This window comes from Gossypium hirsutum, chromosome A04, assembly GCF_007990345.1.
Source record: "Gossypium hirsutum isolate 1008001.06 chromosome A04, Gossypium_hirsutum_v2.1, whole genome shotgun sequence".
NCBI lineage: Eukaryota > Viridiplantae > Streptophyta > Magnoliopsida > Malvales > Malvaceae > Gossypium > Gossypium hirsutum.
Genome location: NC_053427.1, coordinates 61,287,185 through 61,303,606, shown reverse-complemented (window position 1 = coordinate 61,303,606; position 16,422 = coordinate 61,287,185). Strand labels below are relative to the sequence as shown.

General features: G+C 34.7%; 1 protein-coding gene and 1 long non-coding RNA gene across 5 annotated transcripts; one reads left to right on the top strand and one right to left on the bottom strand.

Moving 5' to 3' along the window:
• The first annotated feature begins 2,499 nt into the window (after window positions 1-2,499).
• Window positions 2,500-3,303, top strand: LOC121228004 (uncharacterized). The gene is made up of 3 exons (XR_005925515.1): window positions 2,500-2,638; window positions 2,716-2,854; window positions 3,174-3,303. It is a non-coding gene; the product is annotated as an uncharacterized lncRNA (long non-coding RNA).
• On the bottom strand, window positions 3,212-15,856 carry LOC107948393 (probable 3-deoxy-D-manno-octulosonic acid transferase, mitochondrial). Of its 4 annotated transcripts, none has more exons than XM_016882926.2 (12): window positions 15,472-15,856; window positions 15,210-15,252; window positions 14,935-15,057; window positions 14,520-14,639; window positions 14,335-14,413; window positions 13,905-14,015; window positions 13,266-13,363; window positions 12,645-12,735; window positions 5,255-5,374; window positions 5,104-5,174; window positions 4,287-4,444; window positions 3,212-3,943 (listed from the first exon to the last, which is right to left on the bottom strand). In XM_016882926.2, exons 1-12 carry the CDS (start codon window positions 15,777-15,779, stop codon window positions 3,931-3,933), a joined length of 1,335 nt encoding a protein of 444 aa, XP_016738415.1. In that variant the 5' UTR covers window positions 15,780-15,856; the 3' UTR covers window positions 3,212-3,930. The 4 variants fall into 4 exon arrangements, 2 of the variants coding, with proteins under 2 accessions (XP_016738415.1, XP_016738416.1); XR_001697354.2 differs by lacking the exon at window positions 3,212-3,943 and adding an exon at window positions 4,781-4,908 and having other exon boundaries at window positions 4,286-4,444; window positions 15,472-15,848; XM_016882927.2 differs by lacking the exon at window positions 3,212-3,943 and having other exon boundaries at window positions 4,286-4,908; window positions 15,472-15,848.
• Between the last annotated feature and the right edge of the window lie 566 nt (window positions 15,857-16,422).

Here is a 16,422-nt window from a genome sequence, read left to right as displayed (position 1 = left end):
ACTATAGCAATTTTCTTACCTAATTACCTAAAGTATTCCTCTATTTCAGTTGTGGTCCAAAGTTACCTATGTTACGAAAAATGTGACACAATTGATGAAAATGCGTCAAACCTTATCCCTTGTCACCGATGACGTTTTTCCCACGTCATTCATGATGTAACCACTAACCGATGACAAATCGTTGATCAACTTAGTATATATATAGCACTTCCCTTTTCTTTAAATTATTTTTATTTTATATAATTGATATATTATAAAAAAATAATTAAGTTCTTAATTTCATAAATTTGATAATTTATATATTTTTTGAATTTTTATATTTTATATAATGTTTTTACATAATTTATATATTATAGGAAACAATTTATGTATATATTTTTAAAAATTTGTATTTTTTTGAATTTATAGATATATAGTTATTTGCAAAAATAGAACAATGAAGTGAAAAGTTTAGAATATTAATTGAGAAAGAAAATTAGAAAAGTCAAAAGTGTTAACAAAATTGATAAAGTGCGATTAACTGTTGTCAACATTTAATATATTTTCAAGATTCAAAAAAAAAAAGGCAATTTATTTACTTTTTTAAAAAATCTAGAACGTAATGGATGCAATTAAGCTAGAAAATATGGAACGAAAAAGCATTAATTACATTAATTATTACTATTTTAGATTTTTGAAAAGGTTTTCCCTCTCCCTAAAACTTTTTATGGAAAACTCTCATTTTTCATTTTCGTTTCAGAAAACTTTTAATTTTCTTATTAATCATTCATTAATAAACTCAGAATTTTTTTAAAGATAAAAAAAGGGGTCTTTTTTTCCCTATCATGTCATTTTCTTCTCGCTTTCAAGCTAACTTTTTCTTCTTTTTTAACTTCCTCAAGCTATGTCTTCGATCTTCATAACTCAGCATTTCTATAACAAAAAAATTAGTTCAATCAGACTCATATTCCTTCGATCAAACCCAAAACTAACCAAATCTAACCCCTTCATCTTCAATGGAAGACCTCCTTTTCCTCTTGCCTTTCCTTTATTTCTTTACCATTAGTTCATATCATTTGTTTGCTCTCTTGCCTAGAAAATTTGGAACAAAAAAGCATTAATTCTTTCAATAGTCTTTGTAAATAACTTTTCCTTTTTACTGCATCCTACCATTGGGGCTTTTGTTTTTAAGCTGGATTTTTTTTACTTGTGTTTTGATTCTAATAGTTGTTTTTTTTCCTTTTCTTTCACTATATTTAAGCTTTGCTTTTTTTTTAATTATAAAAAATATATATACTTTTAAAAACGATGCCGCTTGACACACTAACATCATAAAAAAAATCAATTTTTTAAAACCTAATAACAATGCAGCGACAGGCCAAATTTAAAAAAAAAAAAAACGATGCTGCCTAACATTGAGTACCCGTAATATATGCCGCTGAACACAATGATAGCACTCAAGAAGATTGTTTTTTTAAGAAATCGATAATTAACTAATGATGAAGGGACAATGCCACCATGATTTTGCTCGTGGATAATTTTCGTAATTATTTAACTTGTTTGGATTAGTTTCGAAAATAACCCAAAATATCATATATATATTTTTACGAATGCTACATCATCAATTGTTAACACATGGCATATTCACATTGGTTGCATATGCCACCTATTTTTTTTAACACCAACTTTTTTATTAAAAAACTATAATGAAATGATAGTTTAAATATAAAAATGAGACGAGAAAATTTAAATACCAAACTGAGAAAATAAGTACAGTTTCAGAGCAAAATACATTTGATTATTTTCTTGTATTGTATCCACTCTTTTAACATCTCAGGCTCATATGTTTGTACATAAAATACCCAAAGATTTGTTGTAAAGGCCGATGTTATTAAAAGAAATGGTTGCAGTTACATTCTCTAAACAAGGGTGTAATCATTTGCATTATTTATGACAGGCAACCAAACGTAGAGACAGATATAAGACAAAGTCGATACGGAGAAACACTTCCCATTCAAACAAACTACATTTCCACGTTCTAGCATATAGGATAGGAGAGCAGAGAAAACAGATTACAAGCAATGCTGGTATATGTTTGGCCTAACTTACTGTTTCATAGTAAACATGTGACCAACACTTTATCTTTGGTGGATGTAACTAAAAACGTAACTACATGTCTACATCCCGTATAAAGAGAACTCCATGCATTTATATCTTTGGATATGGGTTTATGTTAATGCAGTTTTTCAAGCTACGTTACTCGAACTCGGGTGTGAGTTTGGATATGGGTTTTTAAAAAGTATTCCTATGTATTTGGAGGATTCTAAAAGGGTTATATTCTCATTACCATGTATGAAAATGTCTTAAGAGTCTAGATATAGATGGGGGACATGGGTGCTTTAAAAACAAATTGAAGAGTCTATAATTCAAGTGTTTTCTGTTATCTGTTAGTTGTCTTAATCCTCAATAGATAGCCATAGGAATAAAAAGGTAAAGAACAAAGGAATAAAGCACCGTATACTCACATGTTGGTGATCTCCCTGTAGACATACATAGTACAGACAGGAACCTTACATGCTAGCTAATGGATCTCAAGAAGCCCACTCCATGCTCACAACATAACAACTTCCGAACATAGCACCTGGAAACCAATTCATGAGTAAGTGATCTAAAGGACCATCTTCTGCATGATTTCTTACTATGATCAATTCAACATGACAGTGCACCTTGTCACAGTTCTGCTCATCTTCATCACCAAGAGCCACTGATACCTACTAAGAACAATGCAAGATCGAACAATACCTTACTGTTTCAATTAAAAAAGGATCGTATCTGGTGGTATGATCTAGATTATATCCTAGCTAAAGGGAGAAAGGTACTTTTTTTTTGTTGTTGTTATTTTTCAATAATTCAAAGCTTAGCAACAAATATAGACATGACACTAAAGCCTTGTATAAACCACATGCTAACCAGATTAATTTTTCCACAATCACTAACTGCTAATGTTACCAAACAGAATATTACTTGGAGTTGTAGACCCAACATTTTTTTACCTAGATGGTAGTAAAATGCAATTCGGCCAAAATTTGGCAGCGATATACACACACTTGCTTTGTGATAAATATATGAAACTAACATTGGGACATAAACAGTACGTAGCAAGGTACTGATTACATCATTCTACGGTTTTACAGGAAGGCCAAGCATGACAGAAGAGCCTCAAGACCTAACATTTACTACCAAATCAAGACAATCTTGATACTGTATAAATCAAATCACAGTTCAACTCGCTGAAACACCAAGCCATACCTTTAGCTAATTACTAACAGAATTGAAGGTTCCTTTTGTTTTGCAGGTTGTTATATGTAAGTATATGCTACCAAGGATCTGGGTTAGACGTATATACAGAGAACCAATTTTCAAGGAAAAAAAAATTACTCAACCTCACATCATGGCTCCTTCAACAGATTATTCTGAAACTGATGTCTGTAACATTATGAGACTCAAATGGCTATCCTTCATATGGCGAAAACTTGTTGGATCCAGTGAGAAGAAACTACCCAGGTATGTCCCCCCTGGTCACTTAGCTGTTACTGTTGGGGAAGCTGGTAGGAGGTTTGTCATAAAGGCAGATTACTTGAATCAACCAGTTCTTCGTCACCTGCTAGATAAAGTATATGAAGAACATAGTCCAAATAAAGATGGCCCCCTGGCTATACCTTGTGATGAGTGTCTGTTCAGAGATATTATTCATTCGTTGGACGGTGGGTGGTTTGGATGTCTGTCTATTAGCTAAGCATGTTAACAACAAAGACCTCAGTATAAGCTCATGGAAGACATGAGTTCATATTTTCATGGTTCCATGTAACAAAAGTGAGCTAGACTGGTGCAAACAGCAGCAAAGACTGGGTGTAACAGTTGAAGCAGATGCCAAATCTCTATGAAATGTCATCAACATTTATTCCTGTTAAATTAATGATGAAAATAGAATTATATTCTTACCACAGAATGATAACTTATTGGTTAATGAGCTATTTATGACAAAAAAAGTAGTTGCTATTCAAACCGTATGCACATATGTTTTATTCATAACACACAGGTCTTTTAGAGGTATTTAGGATCAATTCAATGTTTTCTAGGGCAAAAAAAGTTAATTTCCAGATTAATTTTGCATGACAAAGCAAATGGTAATACCAAAATGAGATTAAAGGCCTTGATGTGCTGCGGTGTCAGAGTTGGTGAATGCTTCAAACTTATACTTAAAACTGTTGCATCATTCTTGAATTATTTTCTAAAAGATTACTTGCCTCAACAAATGGAAATTCAGTACATCCCAAGCATTGGAAACAACAGCACTTGATAAAGCATGGAAGGCTTCTTTTGCAGCCTTCTGTCGAGATTCTAGAATCTTTGCATCGGCAAAGAGCTCCATTAGAACCTTTTCCAGCTCTAGCTTACCTGACACCTGCAGACCAATTAAGATAAAATCTTTAGCATTTGACACAGAAAATATGCATTGCTATGTCAATATCTTAGATAATTTACCTAAAGGCCTAACAAGAACATGTTGCCAAAAAAGACGGCAGTAATTGAATGAAATTTCAAACAAAATGAATAAAATTTAACACGGTATCTTCCCTAAAATATCTCAGTTCAAATTAAGCTGATTTAAGGCAAAAGCAAATTCCAAGAGTATCATCCGCCAATCAAGACTGACACACGATTTATTCATAAACATCTGTGAAAAATAACCTCCAAATAAGTACTTACAACCCTAGAAGATACAGAGAAATCAGCTTACTAAACCGATGAGATTTAGGACTAGATGGACGGAAACAAAGATGAATTCAACAGGTGCTACGTAATAGCTTGGTGATAACCACACCATTCCACCACCTAAAAGGAGGTCCAGAATTTGAATGCCCTTTTCTACCAATACAACATTACAAAAAGGATTAATCAAATAAACATATTTTTCTTTAATACATACTAAATGCTGAATTACAATAATCATATACCATATTGTTGCCAACAGAGGTTATCATCTCCACAAATCAATACAGAAAGAGTCTTAATAAGAGATCACTCTGGGAGAAAAAAGGAACATTTAACTTGAAAAGATACCTGAATTACTGACAAAGAATTATATTGCTGCATTTCTCTGACCATATGTGAGAAATGCCCAACATGGTGACCTGAAATTATCACAAAATAAAACCCTTGAGAAGGGTGCACAAGGCCGATGAAAATTTTTGGTGCATGATACAAATTTTACCAGTCAAAACAGCACAGCCAGCTGCTGCTGCTTCTGATATGTTATGGCCAGCTAACCCAGGGAAGAAAGATCCTCCAATTACAGCTATTGGGGTCAACTTATACAACTGCCTCAATTCACCTGCAATACAGAATAACAATATGAAACAGATTTTGCCAAAGAAATTCAAATAGTTTAAGAACAGCATTGCTTGATGGAAATCTATTCAAAGTTATTTTACTTGCATAGGAAGTGAAATGGAAGTTGAGCTTCTAAGTCCAAGAATATAAATGGGTTCAAGAAACTTTCCTTTTTTATTCCTTGTAATGCAAGTCACCCTCTTTAAACCGGAAAGTGAAAAAAGATATGCTGGTGAAGCAAAAGAGGCTTGTATCTGCCTCAGGCAACAGTGCATGCAATGGGCTTGATATCATATAGATAGAATCCTATCCAATTTAGATATTTCATGATAGACCTTATCTGTCAAGCCCAGTTGTGCTTTTTTGTTTCTTTCCTAAACTATTTCTGAAGGTTTCCACAAGTCCCAAGGATTCCAACACCAGTCAAGTGACAAGAGCAAATTTAAATTACAACTACCTCCAAAGAAAGGGCTGAAGTTTATCAAACTATTTCAAGTAAACATATCAGTATATTCCCCAATTTGATCTTGTATGCTTAACAACTTTCTTTTATTTTAGCTCAGTTAACTCTATACCGCAGCCTATAGTTTTTCTCATTTCTACTATGTTCTTTCTAACTTCTTACACTTAAACCAGATTGCATATATGGTTCATTGTTTACCAAATAGCATCTCACTAAAAGGAAACAATAAACTTGTTGCAAAGTGACCATCCATCCATTGACGAACCCTGATCACAAACCTGCGAACTCTCCAAATGGGCAAGCTCTACAAAACAGTGAGGTCGCTAAAGGTATGAGCTCTGTCAGGCAAACCCATACGTGCGAGCTCCTTACTCTGCAAGTTGCCAACTTGCCAACTTGCACTGAAACAATAATGATATGATTATGAGATGTTTTGATTGCTGATTAGGCTGAAATCAGCCAATGAAGAAGCAATTTGAATTAATCAAGTTCCAAGGTTAGTCAGCACAATTGTTCTTGTAAACTTTGAATCTGTATTTTCAAGTAATGAAATAGTTTATCACAAGTTGATTTTCTCCATTTTTTGCTTCTGTTTTAATCCTTTCTTCAACAAACATCCAACAATTGGCATCTAGAGCCACTTTTCTTTAAGGGTTTGTTTTCATAAAAATGTCTTTAGTAAGCTTTATACCACCACCACCTCCTGTTTTCACAGTTGAAAACTACCATATTTGGGTAATAAAAATGAAAATCTATCTTCAAGCTTTTGATCTTTGGGAGGCTGTAAATGCTAAAATAGAGCCACCAGTGTTGAGATCAAATCCTACACTAACTCAAATGAAACAACACAGTGAAAAATGTGCCAAAAACACAAGGCAATGTATTGCCTACAAAACTATGTTTCAGACGTGATCTTTACAAGAATCATGGCTTATGACTTTCCTAAACAAGCTTGGGATAAGCTCAAGGAGTTCTTCCAAGATTCGCAGAAGATAATGCAGCAGTAGATGATAAATCTCAAACGAGATTTTGAAAACCTCAAGAAGAAGGAAGCTGAGATTGTGAAGCAATATTCAGATCGAATCATAACAGTGGTGAAACAGATAAGACTGCTAAGGGACCAGTTCGCGGTTAGTCACGTAGTTGAGAATGTGATTACCACACTTCCTGAGATATACGAATCAAAGATATCCTCACTGGAAGATTTCAAAGGATCTATCAACCATCTCACTCTCAAAACTAATCAATGCTCTGTATGCTCAAACAAATAAGGGCAAACAGAGAAGAAGGGCACGCCGAAAGAGCTTTTCAAGTTAGAAACGAGCTCCTCAAATTAGAAAGAAAAAAGAGTTGGTTAGATAAGAAGTCAAAGAAAGACGGTGAAAAAAAAATGTCCACCGTGTTCGCACTGCAAGAAGTTGGGTCATCCTGAGAAATTTTGTTGGTTCAGGCCTAATGCCCAATGGAAAAACTGCAAACAGTTTGGTAATGAAGAAAGGATATGCAAGAATAAGGGGCATGCACAACAACAAAACACTCAAGCACAGACTGCAGAAATAAGTCAAAGAACTGATACTTCATAGCCTCATACGAAGCACAGCTTCCGAAATTCTGCGAACCCCCTTGTGAAGTCCAGTTCGTGGCATCATGTGAACCTTCCAACAATGAAAGAAAAAACTGGTTGGTTGATAGTGGTTGTACAAGTCATATGACTATAGATGCAAGAATCTTCAAAAGCATTGACAAAAGGTTCTACTCCAAGGTGAAAGTTGGAAATGGCCAATACATTGAAGCAGTAAGAAAATGAGATGTTTTGATTAAAACTCCATCAGGTACAAAACTTGTCACAGATGTTCTTTTAGTTCTTGACATATATCAAAATCTGCTGAGTGTAGGTCAATTGCTTGAGAAAAAATATTCAATGGTATTCAAAGACAACAAATGCTTAATTTTTTATCCAAGTGGACGAGAGCTCATTTCAACAAAAATAGTTGATAGAAGCTTTGCTGTCAACTGGAACTCAGTAACTTCAATAGCATATACCAACTCGTTGGATGAAATCAAGTTATAACATAGAAGAATGGGACATGTTGACTACAAATTCTTAGCTCAAATGTTCAAGAATAACCTGATTGAAAATTTATCAAATATAGTCGATCATGAATATGTATGCAAGGTGTGCTAGCTTGGGAAACAGGTGAGGCCTCCATTTCCTACGAACCCAGCATGGCGAGCCACTAAAAAATTGCACTTAATACATACTGACATTTGCGGACCCATGAAAACAAGTTCGCCAAATGAAAATAGGTACTTTGTGTTGTTTATTGATGACAGTACAAGGTTCTATTGGGTGTACTTCATGAAGAACAAGTCCAAGATGGCTGAAATGTTTTTCAAATTTAGAGTCATAGTTGAGAACCAAAGTAACTGCAAACTCAAAATAATAAGATCAGACAATGGGGCAGAATACACCTCAAAGAAGCTTGAAAACTTTTGCAAAGAGCCTAGTGTCCCTCATCAATTAAGCAATGTGTATACTCCACAACAGAATGGAGTAAGTGAAAGAAAAAATAAAACTGTAATGAACATGGCTTGTTGTTTGCTGCTTGCTATTTGAAAGTAAACTGCCAAATGATTTTTGGGCAGAAGCAATAATTGCTGCCATTTACTTGCTAATTAGACTACCTACTAAAGTTGTTGAAGGGAAGACACCATTTGATACCTGGTATGGTTTTAAACCTTCTATTTCTGTTGGCGTTTTAGAGGATCAGAGGAAAAAAACAAGGAACACAAAACAATGAAGCAAAAAATATTTTTACTTGCTCACAAATGTGTAGCAAGGGAGCTTATGGCTTTTAGCTCATTTTTCTCATTTTTTCAATTAGAAAAACAATACATTTATAGCCAAACACATCACCAAATACTACCTACTACCACTAATCATACATTGAAACAAGAAAAACTTAACTTGCACACAAGCTGATTATGTCAATCAGCACCTAAAAACATCAAAACAATACCAACTTAGTTCATTTTCAACTACGTAACTTAACAAAGTAAATAAACAACCTTATTGTTACAGCAAGCATACGTGCTGCAGCATGTTTACAAGCTGCATGCACTTCAACCAAAAATAGCACAGCAACATGGTTGGCCAGTTTTCAACACTCCTCCTTGGACTCCATGCTACGAATACAAACCCTTCTAACAATTTTTAAGCTTAGAAGTAACGAGATGCTTTGTTTCAAGCTAACCCTCCTCAAGCACTTCATTTTCAACCTTGGCCTCATACTCAACCAAATCTAACTCACACACTTGACCATATCAATCTTTTGTGCCAAATACTTGTTCATCAAATGGAGTGTTATCCTCCTTTACAGCCTTGGTTGACAACACATCTTACCTTGTTCCCTTGTTCATTACAATCCTTTTTCTTTTTGCAAATATAGTTCACGAGTATAGTTTGCTTCCCTTCAGTTTACCATTTTGGCTTGCACCCACTCGAGCTTGCATTTAAATCGTTCGTCACTTCGGTTTGCACCCACTCATGTTTGCATTTAGACTATTCACCACTTCGGCTTGCAATTCGACAAGCTCACACTTTGATAGGCTCGTACTTTGGCTTACTGTCTTCAACAGGCTCGCGCCTTTTGCCAAGCTCACAACTTTAAAGGAATCGCACCTTTTGCTAAGCTTGCACAACTTGCTGAGCTCGCACATTTGGCTTTCAAGCATGCCACTTGCACTTTGGACAGCTCGCATACTTTCCTTGAAACTCCTCCTTCAACTTATCCAAGTTTGTTTAAGAGTCTCATAGGGTTGAGCTGTTGCTGTCTTCTCTACAAGCAGTTTTAAATGACATGCTCTGGCAGCTTCTTTCTTTTTAACAAGCAGCGGAAGCAAAAACTAATACAAAAACATACCATTTGTTCAGCAGCCCTTCAAAGATCATAAAAGCTCCAATACCAATTGTTGACGTTTTGGAGGAGCAGAGAAAGAAAACACAGAACACAGAACAATGAAGCAAGATGCAAGAAATATTTTTACTTGCTCACAAATGTGTAGCAAGAGAGCTTATGGCTTTTAGCTCATTTTTCTCATTTTTTCAATTAGAAAAACAATACATTTATAGCCAAATACATCACCAAATACTACCAACTACCACTAATCCTACTTTGAAACAAGTAAAACTTAATTTGCACACAAGCTGATTATGTCAATCAGCACCTAAAAACATCAAAACAATACCAACTTAGTTCATTTTCAACTAAGTAACTTAACAAAGTAACTAAACAACAACCTTGTTGTTACAGCAAGCATACGTGTTGCAGCATGTTTACAAGCTGCATGCACTTCAACCAAAAATATCATAGCAACATGGTTGGCCAATTTTCAACAATTTCACACTTAAGAGTATTTGATTATACCTGTTTTGTTCATGTTCCAGGAGAGAAAAGAAGCAAGTTGGACAATAAATCGCAGTGAGGGATATTTGCTGGATATTCCAATGTTAGGAAATGATATAGAATCTATAATCCTTTCACTAAGAAAGTGATCATAAGCAGAGATGTGAAGTTTGATGAAAGAAAAAAATGGAATTGGATTGCAGCAGAGGAAGAGATGTGCAAACAGGGGAGTCCAAAACTTAATCTGCGAGCGACTAGAGACCAAACTAAAAATGATGCAATTGATGAACAATCAGTGCGAGGATCCAGATCATCACTGAAATCTATCAATGGTGTACTTTGGTGAAGCTAGAACCAGTCACTTTTGAAGAAGCTGCTTAAGAAGCTGAATAGTGAACAGCTATGAAAGATGAAATCACTATGATCAACAAAAATGAAACATGGGAGCTTGTGGATAGACCAGTTCGCAAAAAAAGTAATTGAAATTAAATTAGTGTTCAGAACCAAGATGAATTCTAATGGATCAATCAACATATATAAAGCGAGGATGGTTGCGAAGGGGTTTAGCCAACAATATGAAGTGGACTTTACTGAAATCTTTACCCCTGTTGCGAGGTTAGAAACCACAAGGCTGCTAATAACTCTTGCAGCTCAAAAGGGCTAGAGGATACATCAAATGGATGTAAAGTTAACCTTCCTAAATGATTTTTTGTAGGAAGAAACTTATGTCGAGCAACCTCAAGGGTGTACAAATTGAACAAAGCACTGTATGGTTTGAAGCAAGCACCAAGGGCGTGGTATGAAAAAATTGATAATCATCTAATAGATATGGGTTTTGAAAGAAGCATCAGCAAACAAACCTGCATTGAATCTGAATAAAACTGATAATAAAATACTCATTATTTCATTATATGTTGATGATTTACTTGTGATTGGCAGCGATTAAATTCAAGGACCAGAAGCAAGAGAAGTTTGAAAGGTCAAACTTAGGTGAAATGACATACTTCCTCGATCTAGAGGTAAATCAAGCTCACATTTCACAAACCAAAAAGGGTTCATGATGAAAATCCTACGAAGATATAGCATGGAGAATTGTACACTTGCGAGCATCCCTATTGCTCAAGGTGAGGAGCTCGCCAACAATGAAGATGTTGAAAAGATTGACAAAACAAGCTACAGAAGATTGGTGGGATGTCTATTTTACTTGATAGCATCTAGACCTGACATAATATTCGTTGTAAGTCTATTGTCAAAATACATGCATTGCAGTAATATGAACCACTACAGAGCAGCAAAAAGGGTTTTACGATCCATAAAAGGAACTCTTAGCCATGGAGTGAAGTTTGTAAAGACTAAAAAGGTCAAACTACTTGGGTATTCTGACAGTGATTGGCTAGGTCTACTAAAGACATGAAGCGTACCTCAGGTTATTTCTTTACGCTAGCACTAAGCGTGTTTTGTTGGAGCTCTAAGAAGTAAGAAATAGTGGCGCAATCAACTGTTAAAGCTGAATATGTTGCAACTGCAGCAGCTGTGAATCAAGCTATTTGGTTAAAGAAACTGCTGAATGATTTGAATATAAAACAAGAAGAAGCAACAGAGATTAAGTGTGATAATCAATCTGCTGTTGCAATTGCAAAAAAACCAGTGTTCCATGAAAGAACAAAACACTTCGAAATTTAGTATTACTTTGTGAGAGAAGTGGAACAAGTCAAGGAAGTAACCTTGGTACATTGCAATTCACAAGATCAGTTGGCTAACATTCTAACAAAACCCCTTGGGAAGATGAAGTTTGAAAAGCTACTTTATGATATTGGGGTTCGCAACATGGAGGCCAAGGAGGAGTGTCGCGAAGTGACCATCCATGCATTGGTGAACCCTGATCACAAACCTACAAACTCTCCAAATGTGCGAGCTCACCAAATCTATGAGCTCACCAAAACTGCGAGGTCGCTAAAGGTATGAGCTCTGTCAGGCGAATCCATACCTAAGAACTCCTTACTTGCCAACTTGCACTGAAATAGTAATGATTTTTTATGAGATGTGTTGGTTGCTGGTTAGACTGAAATCAGCCAATGAAGAAGCAAGTTGAATTAATCAAGTTCCAAGATTAGTCAAGTTGTAACTATTTTATTATTATTATCAGCTTATTTAAGCAAAATTGTTCTTGTAAACTTTGAATATTTATTTTCAAGTAATGAAATAGTTTATCACAAGTTGATTTTCTCCATTTTTTGCTTCTGTTTCAATCATTTCTTCATCAAATATCCAACAGGTCTGATATTTAATAACATTAACTAAATACCTATAAAAGTTCATATTAAAAATCTAATAAGAATTTTGACTAAAGATTAACTAGAGAAAAATCAGGGAAAAATGAAAAGGAACAAGATGCTCTATACCAAGTGTATCCACCAAATATATGCTTGTTCCTGGAATAAGTTCTTTATGTTGAGATCTCAAAGCTACATTTTGCCCTCCTTTCTGCAATTCCTGCATTATAAAAGTAAGGTTTTGAAATAACTCTAAGAAAATGTAAAGCCAATATAAATTAAAGATACCATGCAACAAAAACATTTTTTTCTCAATCAAGGGGAAGCTAATTCCTATTTTATTAAATAATGACCTCATGATTATGAAGTACATGGAAATTTTAATGGTAAAAGGAATTTAATTTCAGTAACACCTAATGAAAATGAATGATATAGAGGTAGAAGCATGTTAAAGATGATAAATAAAGTTCATTATCATAAGAGGATGACTTTGATGAAGAGGAACCAAGTTGTATTGCCCATAAATTAAAATCAAGGTTCATAAACTTCACAGTATAGTATTCAAGGGATAATAATTCCCCTAATGACTTGTAAATAGCAGTTATCACCTGATATAAAGTATGTAACATTAGTTCGTAAAATGAGAAGGAGTAAGGAGTGTAAAAGGAAAGAGATCAAAATTCAAGCGCGTGGTAGATCAACTAGTTGTATTGAATGGAAAAATAAAACTGGTGCGCAGCAGAATCATACTTCAGCAATCTCTTGTCCATGTTGTGGATGCCGAGGAACAATAATGGTGACAATGTCTGGGTGAGTTTGCACAAGAACGTTGTGAACTCCCAAAATTACTGCAGAAAATGTCTGTTAGTGCTTTGTCCAAGAAAAGGATAACTCACAGCATGTGGATTTTCATTCCAACTGGTAAAGAATTGCAATGATCCTGAGAGTTTAAGCTATAAAATGAACCCATAATCACCAGAAGAAACATTAACCAAATGCAAAATGACCATGATTCATTAAACTATCCCAGTGAATGCACTAAATTAACTGCAGAAGCCATGGTCATCGAACAAGTGACCAAAGTAAACATGAAAATAACATGTTACATGGAGGAATTATGTGATTTTAATGAAAGCCAATGGCCAATGAAAAAGGAGGGTAGTCACAGACTGATCAGACATAAAGTAAACCATTGTTATCTTGGTGGCAGTTCCATAGCAGCTTCAGAACTAATCATCCAAAAATTAATATGGCATTCTAACCTTGCAAAACAACTCAATTAATATATGGTAACATACAAATGGTTAAGGTCTTGTGTAAAATTATAATGCAAATGAAAACCTAGAACAAGGCAATCATGGTAGAGTTACAAGAGTAGCAAGAACTGACTTTCTTCTTCACCACGGTGAATTGAAGCAGCCATCCAAACCTGTTTTTGGGAAAGCTGTTTTTGCAGATATTCTATATGTCTGGTATCTTTTTGTTCATATTCATCCACCACTGAATAGAAGGAATAGTAGCATATCAGGACAGATCATAATAATTTCTTAAGAACTTACCAATATATTATCTGAAAAAAAAAAAAGGGATATTTATACAAGGAAACTAGAAAGTAATAACTGAGTGGAAGGAGGCATTGCAGTGATCATTAAATTATTCTTTTCATGTTGTAATTATAAATAAAGAACAGCACAAACGAATTGACAATTTAACAATGTAAAACAAATGTAATCTACTGTACCACTTTGTGATTCAGTAAAAGAGCAGAACTGCATATGAATAAAAAATGATATTTGAAGAGAACATACTATCAGCATACCATATTTTAGATCACCAGAAAATTTTATGCTAAAAGGTGGAGCTTGCAGAAGCTGAAAATGAATTGCCTGGACAGAGCTCTGTGGCAAGCAACAAAGAATTTCTGAAGTAAAAAAGGTACTAATTTGAGCAATGACATGACAAAGGAAGACAGAATGAAGCATCTAAAGATAATGAATTACATACCAATGGGGCAATCAAAGAAAATTTGGGCAATAAAAGAGACATTAGAGGAAATAGCACGGGTCTTGACCAATGTCTAAAGGACTTTGCAGACAATCGAGCATTTAATAATGCCAGACCAATCTGAAATAAATAAATAAAATTCATATGTTATAAAAGATTAAGAGACCTGAAACATGATAAAACACCATAAAAGTAAAACTGAATATCATATAATAGAGTAGATAAATGGTGTAGACTTAATAACGTGTGCCGAAAATTCATCCTTCTTTCTCATATCATTCAGCAAATGTATAGGAATTAAAAGAAAAAAATCAGACACGTAGCTGAACAAACCAATGGCGTACTTTCTGTTCCCTCAAAGGGTCCAAAATGAAGTGATATACATACATGCATCGCAAAGTAGGAAACAACTTACTCCACATTTGGAAGCACCAATAATAAGGTTCGGCCATAGTTCACTCTCCATTATTACAATCCAATTTGGCTTCCAATACCCAAGGAAAGCATCCATGGCAGCAGGTGTATCAATTGGAGCAAACTGTTACAAAGTTCTAAAGTTTCACTACATATGTATATATGAAAAAATGAAAACATAATTCATAACTTAAGTGATTTGCATGCATCAGGATCAATCTTCCAAGTTTCAAATTCCAAGTAAATCAAACATTAGTTGTATGTTAGGTAACTAACCTGATATATAACATTAGCTGGAAGTCTATCTTTCAGTACTTCACTGCAAAAGGAAAGTTAAACTAAAATGGCATACAGAGTTTTATCTGTAAATTAACTAAAGGATCAAATTACAGCTATTACTATATATTTATTTATAATTTAAAAACGAATTGAAGATTTTCCGACTATCTTAACACATTTAACTAGATAACCTTAAGCGCTCGTAACAAGATTAATTTAAAAAAAAAAAACAGAAACGAAATTTAAGGCGACGTCTTACAATGCGGAAACTGTCGTAGTTGTCATCAAAATGTGGACGTCAGGTCTCCGTTGACTACAAAATTTAATGACAGGAATGGCGGCCATTCCTTCTCCTAAAGAGACGGCGTGGAACCAGAGAAGTGGGCCGGAGGAGGGACGGCGGAGAGAAGGCCGACCTAAGCGTTCGCGCCCCCTGATAGGGTGCTCCAGACCTCGGAGCTTGCGCCAGTGTAAGTGAAGGTGCAGCAAGGGTGATAGACCGTAGGTTAAAGCTCTGTAGATTTTGTAAACTATCTCTCCCTTTGCCATCGGTCCCGTCATCGCCATTTTGATTTTGGATTCTGCTTTGTTTTGGGACCGCTGTCTCCCTTTTGTTTTTAAAAGGTGAGTTTGTTTCGTCGGGTTTTCTCAATTTTTTATGTTCCATTATTGTAAATAAAGCTGGATTCGATTTTAAAAAAATAAATATTTAAATTTTGAGGTAAATAAATTACATTAATTGAGTCATTCGAATTAATTTAATTTTTTTTAAAAAATTTTAAGTTTGAATCGAAATTAATTTTTTAATTTGAATACAAAATTATAATATTTTATATTTTTACATCATAGCCCCAAATATAATATTTTATATTTTTTCCTCGTACACCAAGAGTCACTAAAGACTTTAGGTAGCTAGCAAAATAATTACCTAAATTTCATTTTAGTCACTCAACTTTGGGTGGCTGACAAAACAGTCACCTAAGTTTCATTATAGTCTTTTTGACGTTTTCCATCATAGACGTCACGACAAAGTGACATGGCAAGTGACAGCGTCATTGACGTCAAAAAACCGTCCAGCTAACCAGTTACTCTCACTTTAACAGTCGTACTAGCAACATTTTAGGGTCAAAGGAAAAGAAGAAGGAGAAGAAGAAAAGAAAAAAGGAGAAGAAGAAAAATGGAGATGCTTGAAGTGATTTGGGGAAACTGG

Excerpts from the sequence above, each read along its gene's own strand:
- LOC107948393 (XM_016882926.2), bottom strand. The coding sequence starts at position 15,779 with ATGGCGATGACGGGACCGATGGCAAAGGGAGAGATAGTTTACAAAATC. Across the intron at positions 14,016-14,334 it reads TTCTGGTGATCTAAAATATG|TGGTGGATGAATATGAACAA; the intron begins GTATGCTGATAG and ends CCTTCTATTCAG. Across the intron at positions 4,445-5,103 it reads ATTCTTTGTCAGTAATTCAG|GTGTCAGGTAAGCTAGAGCT; the intron begins GTATCTTTTCAA and ends ATTGGTCTGCAG.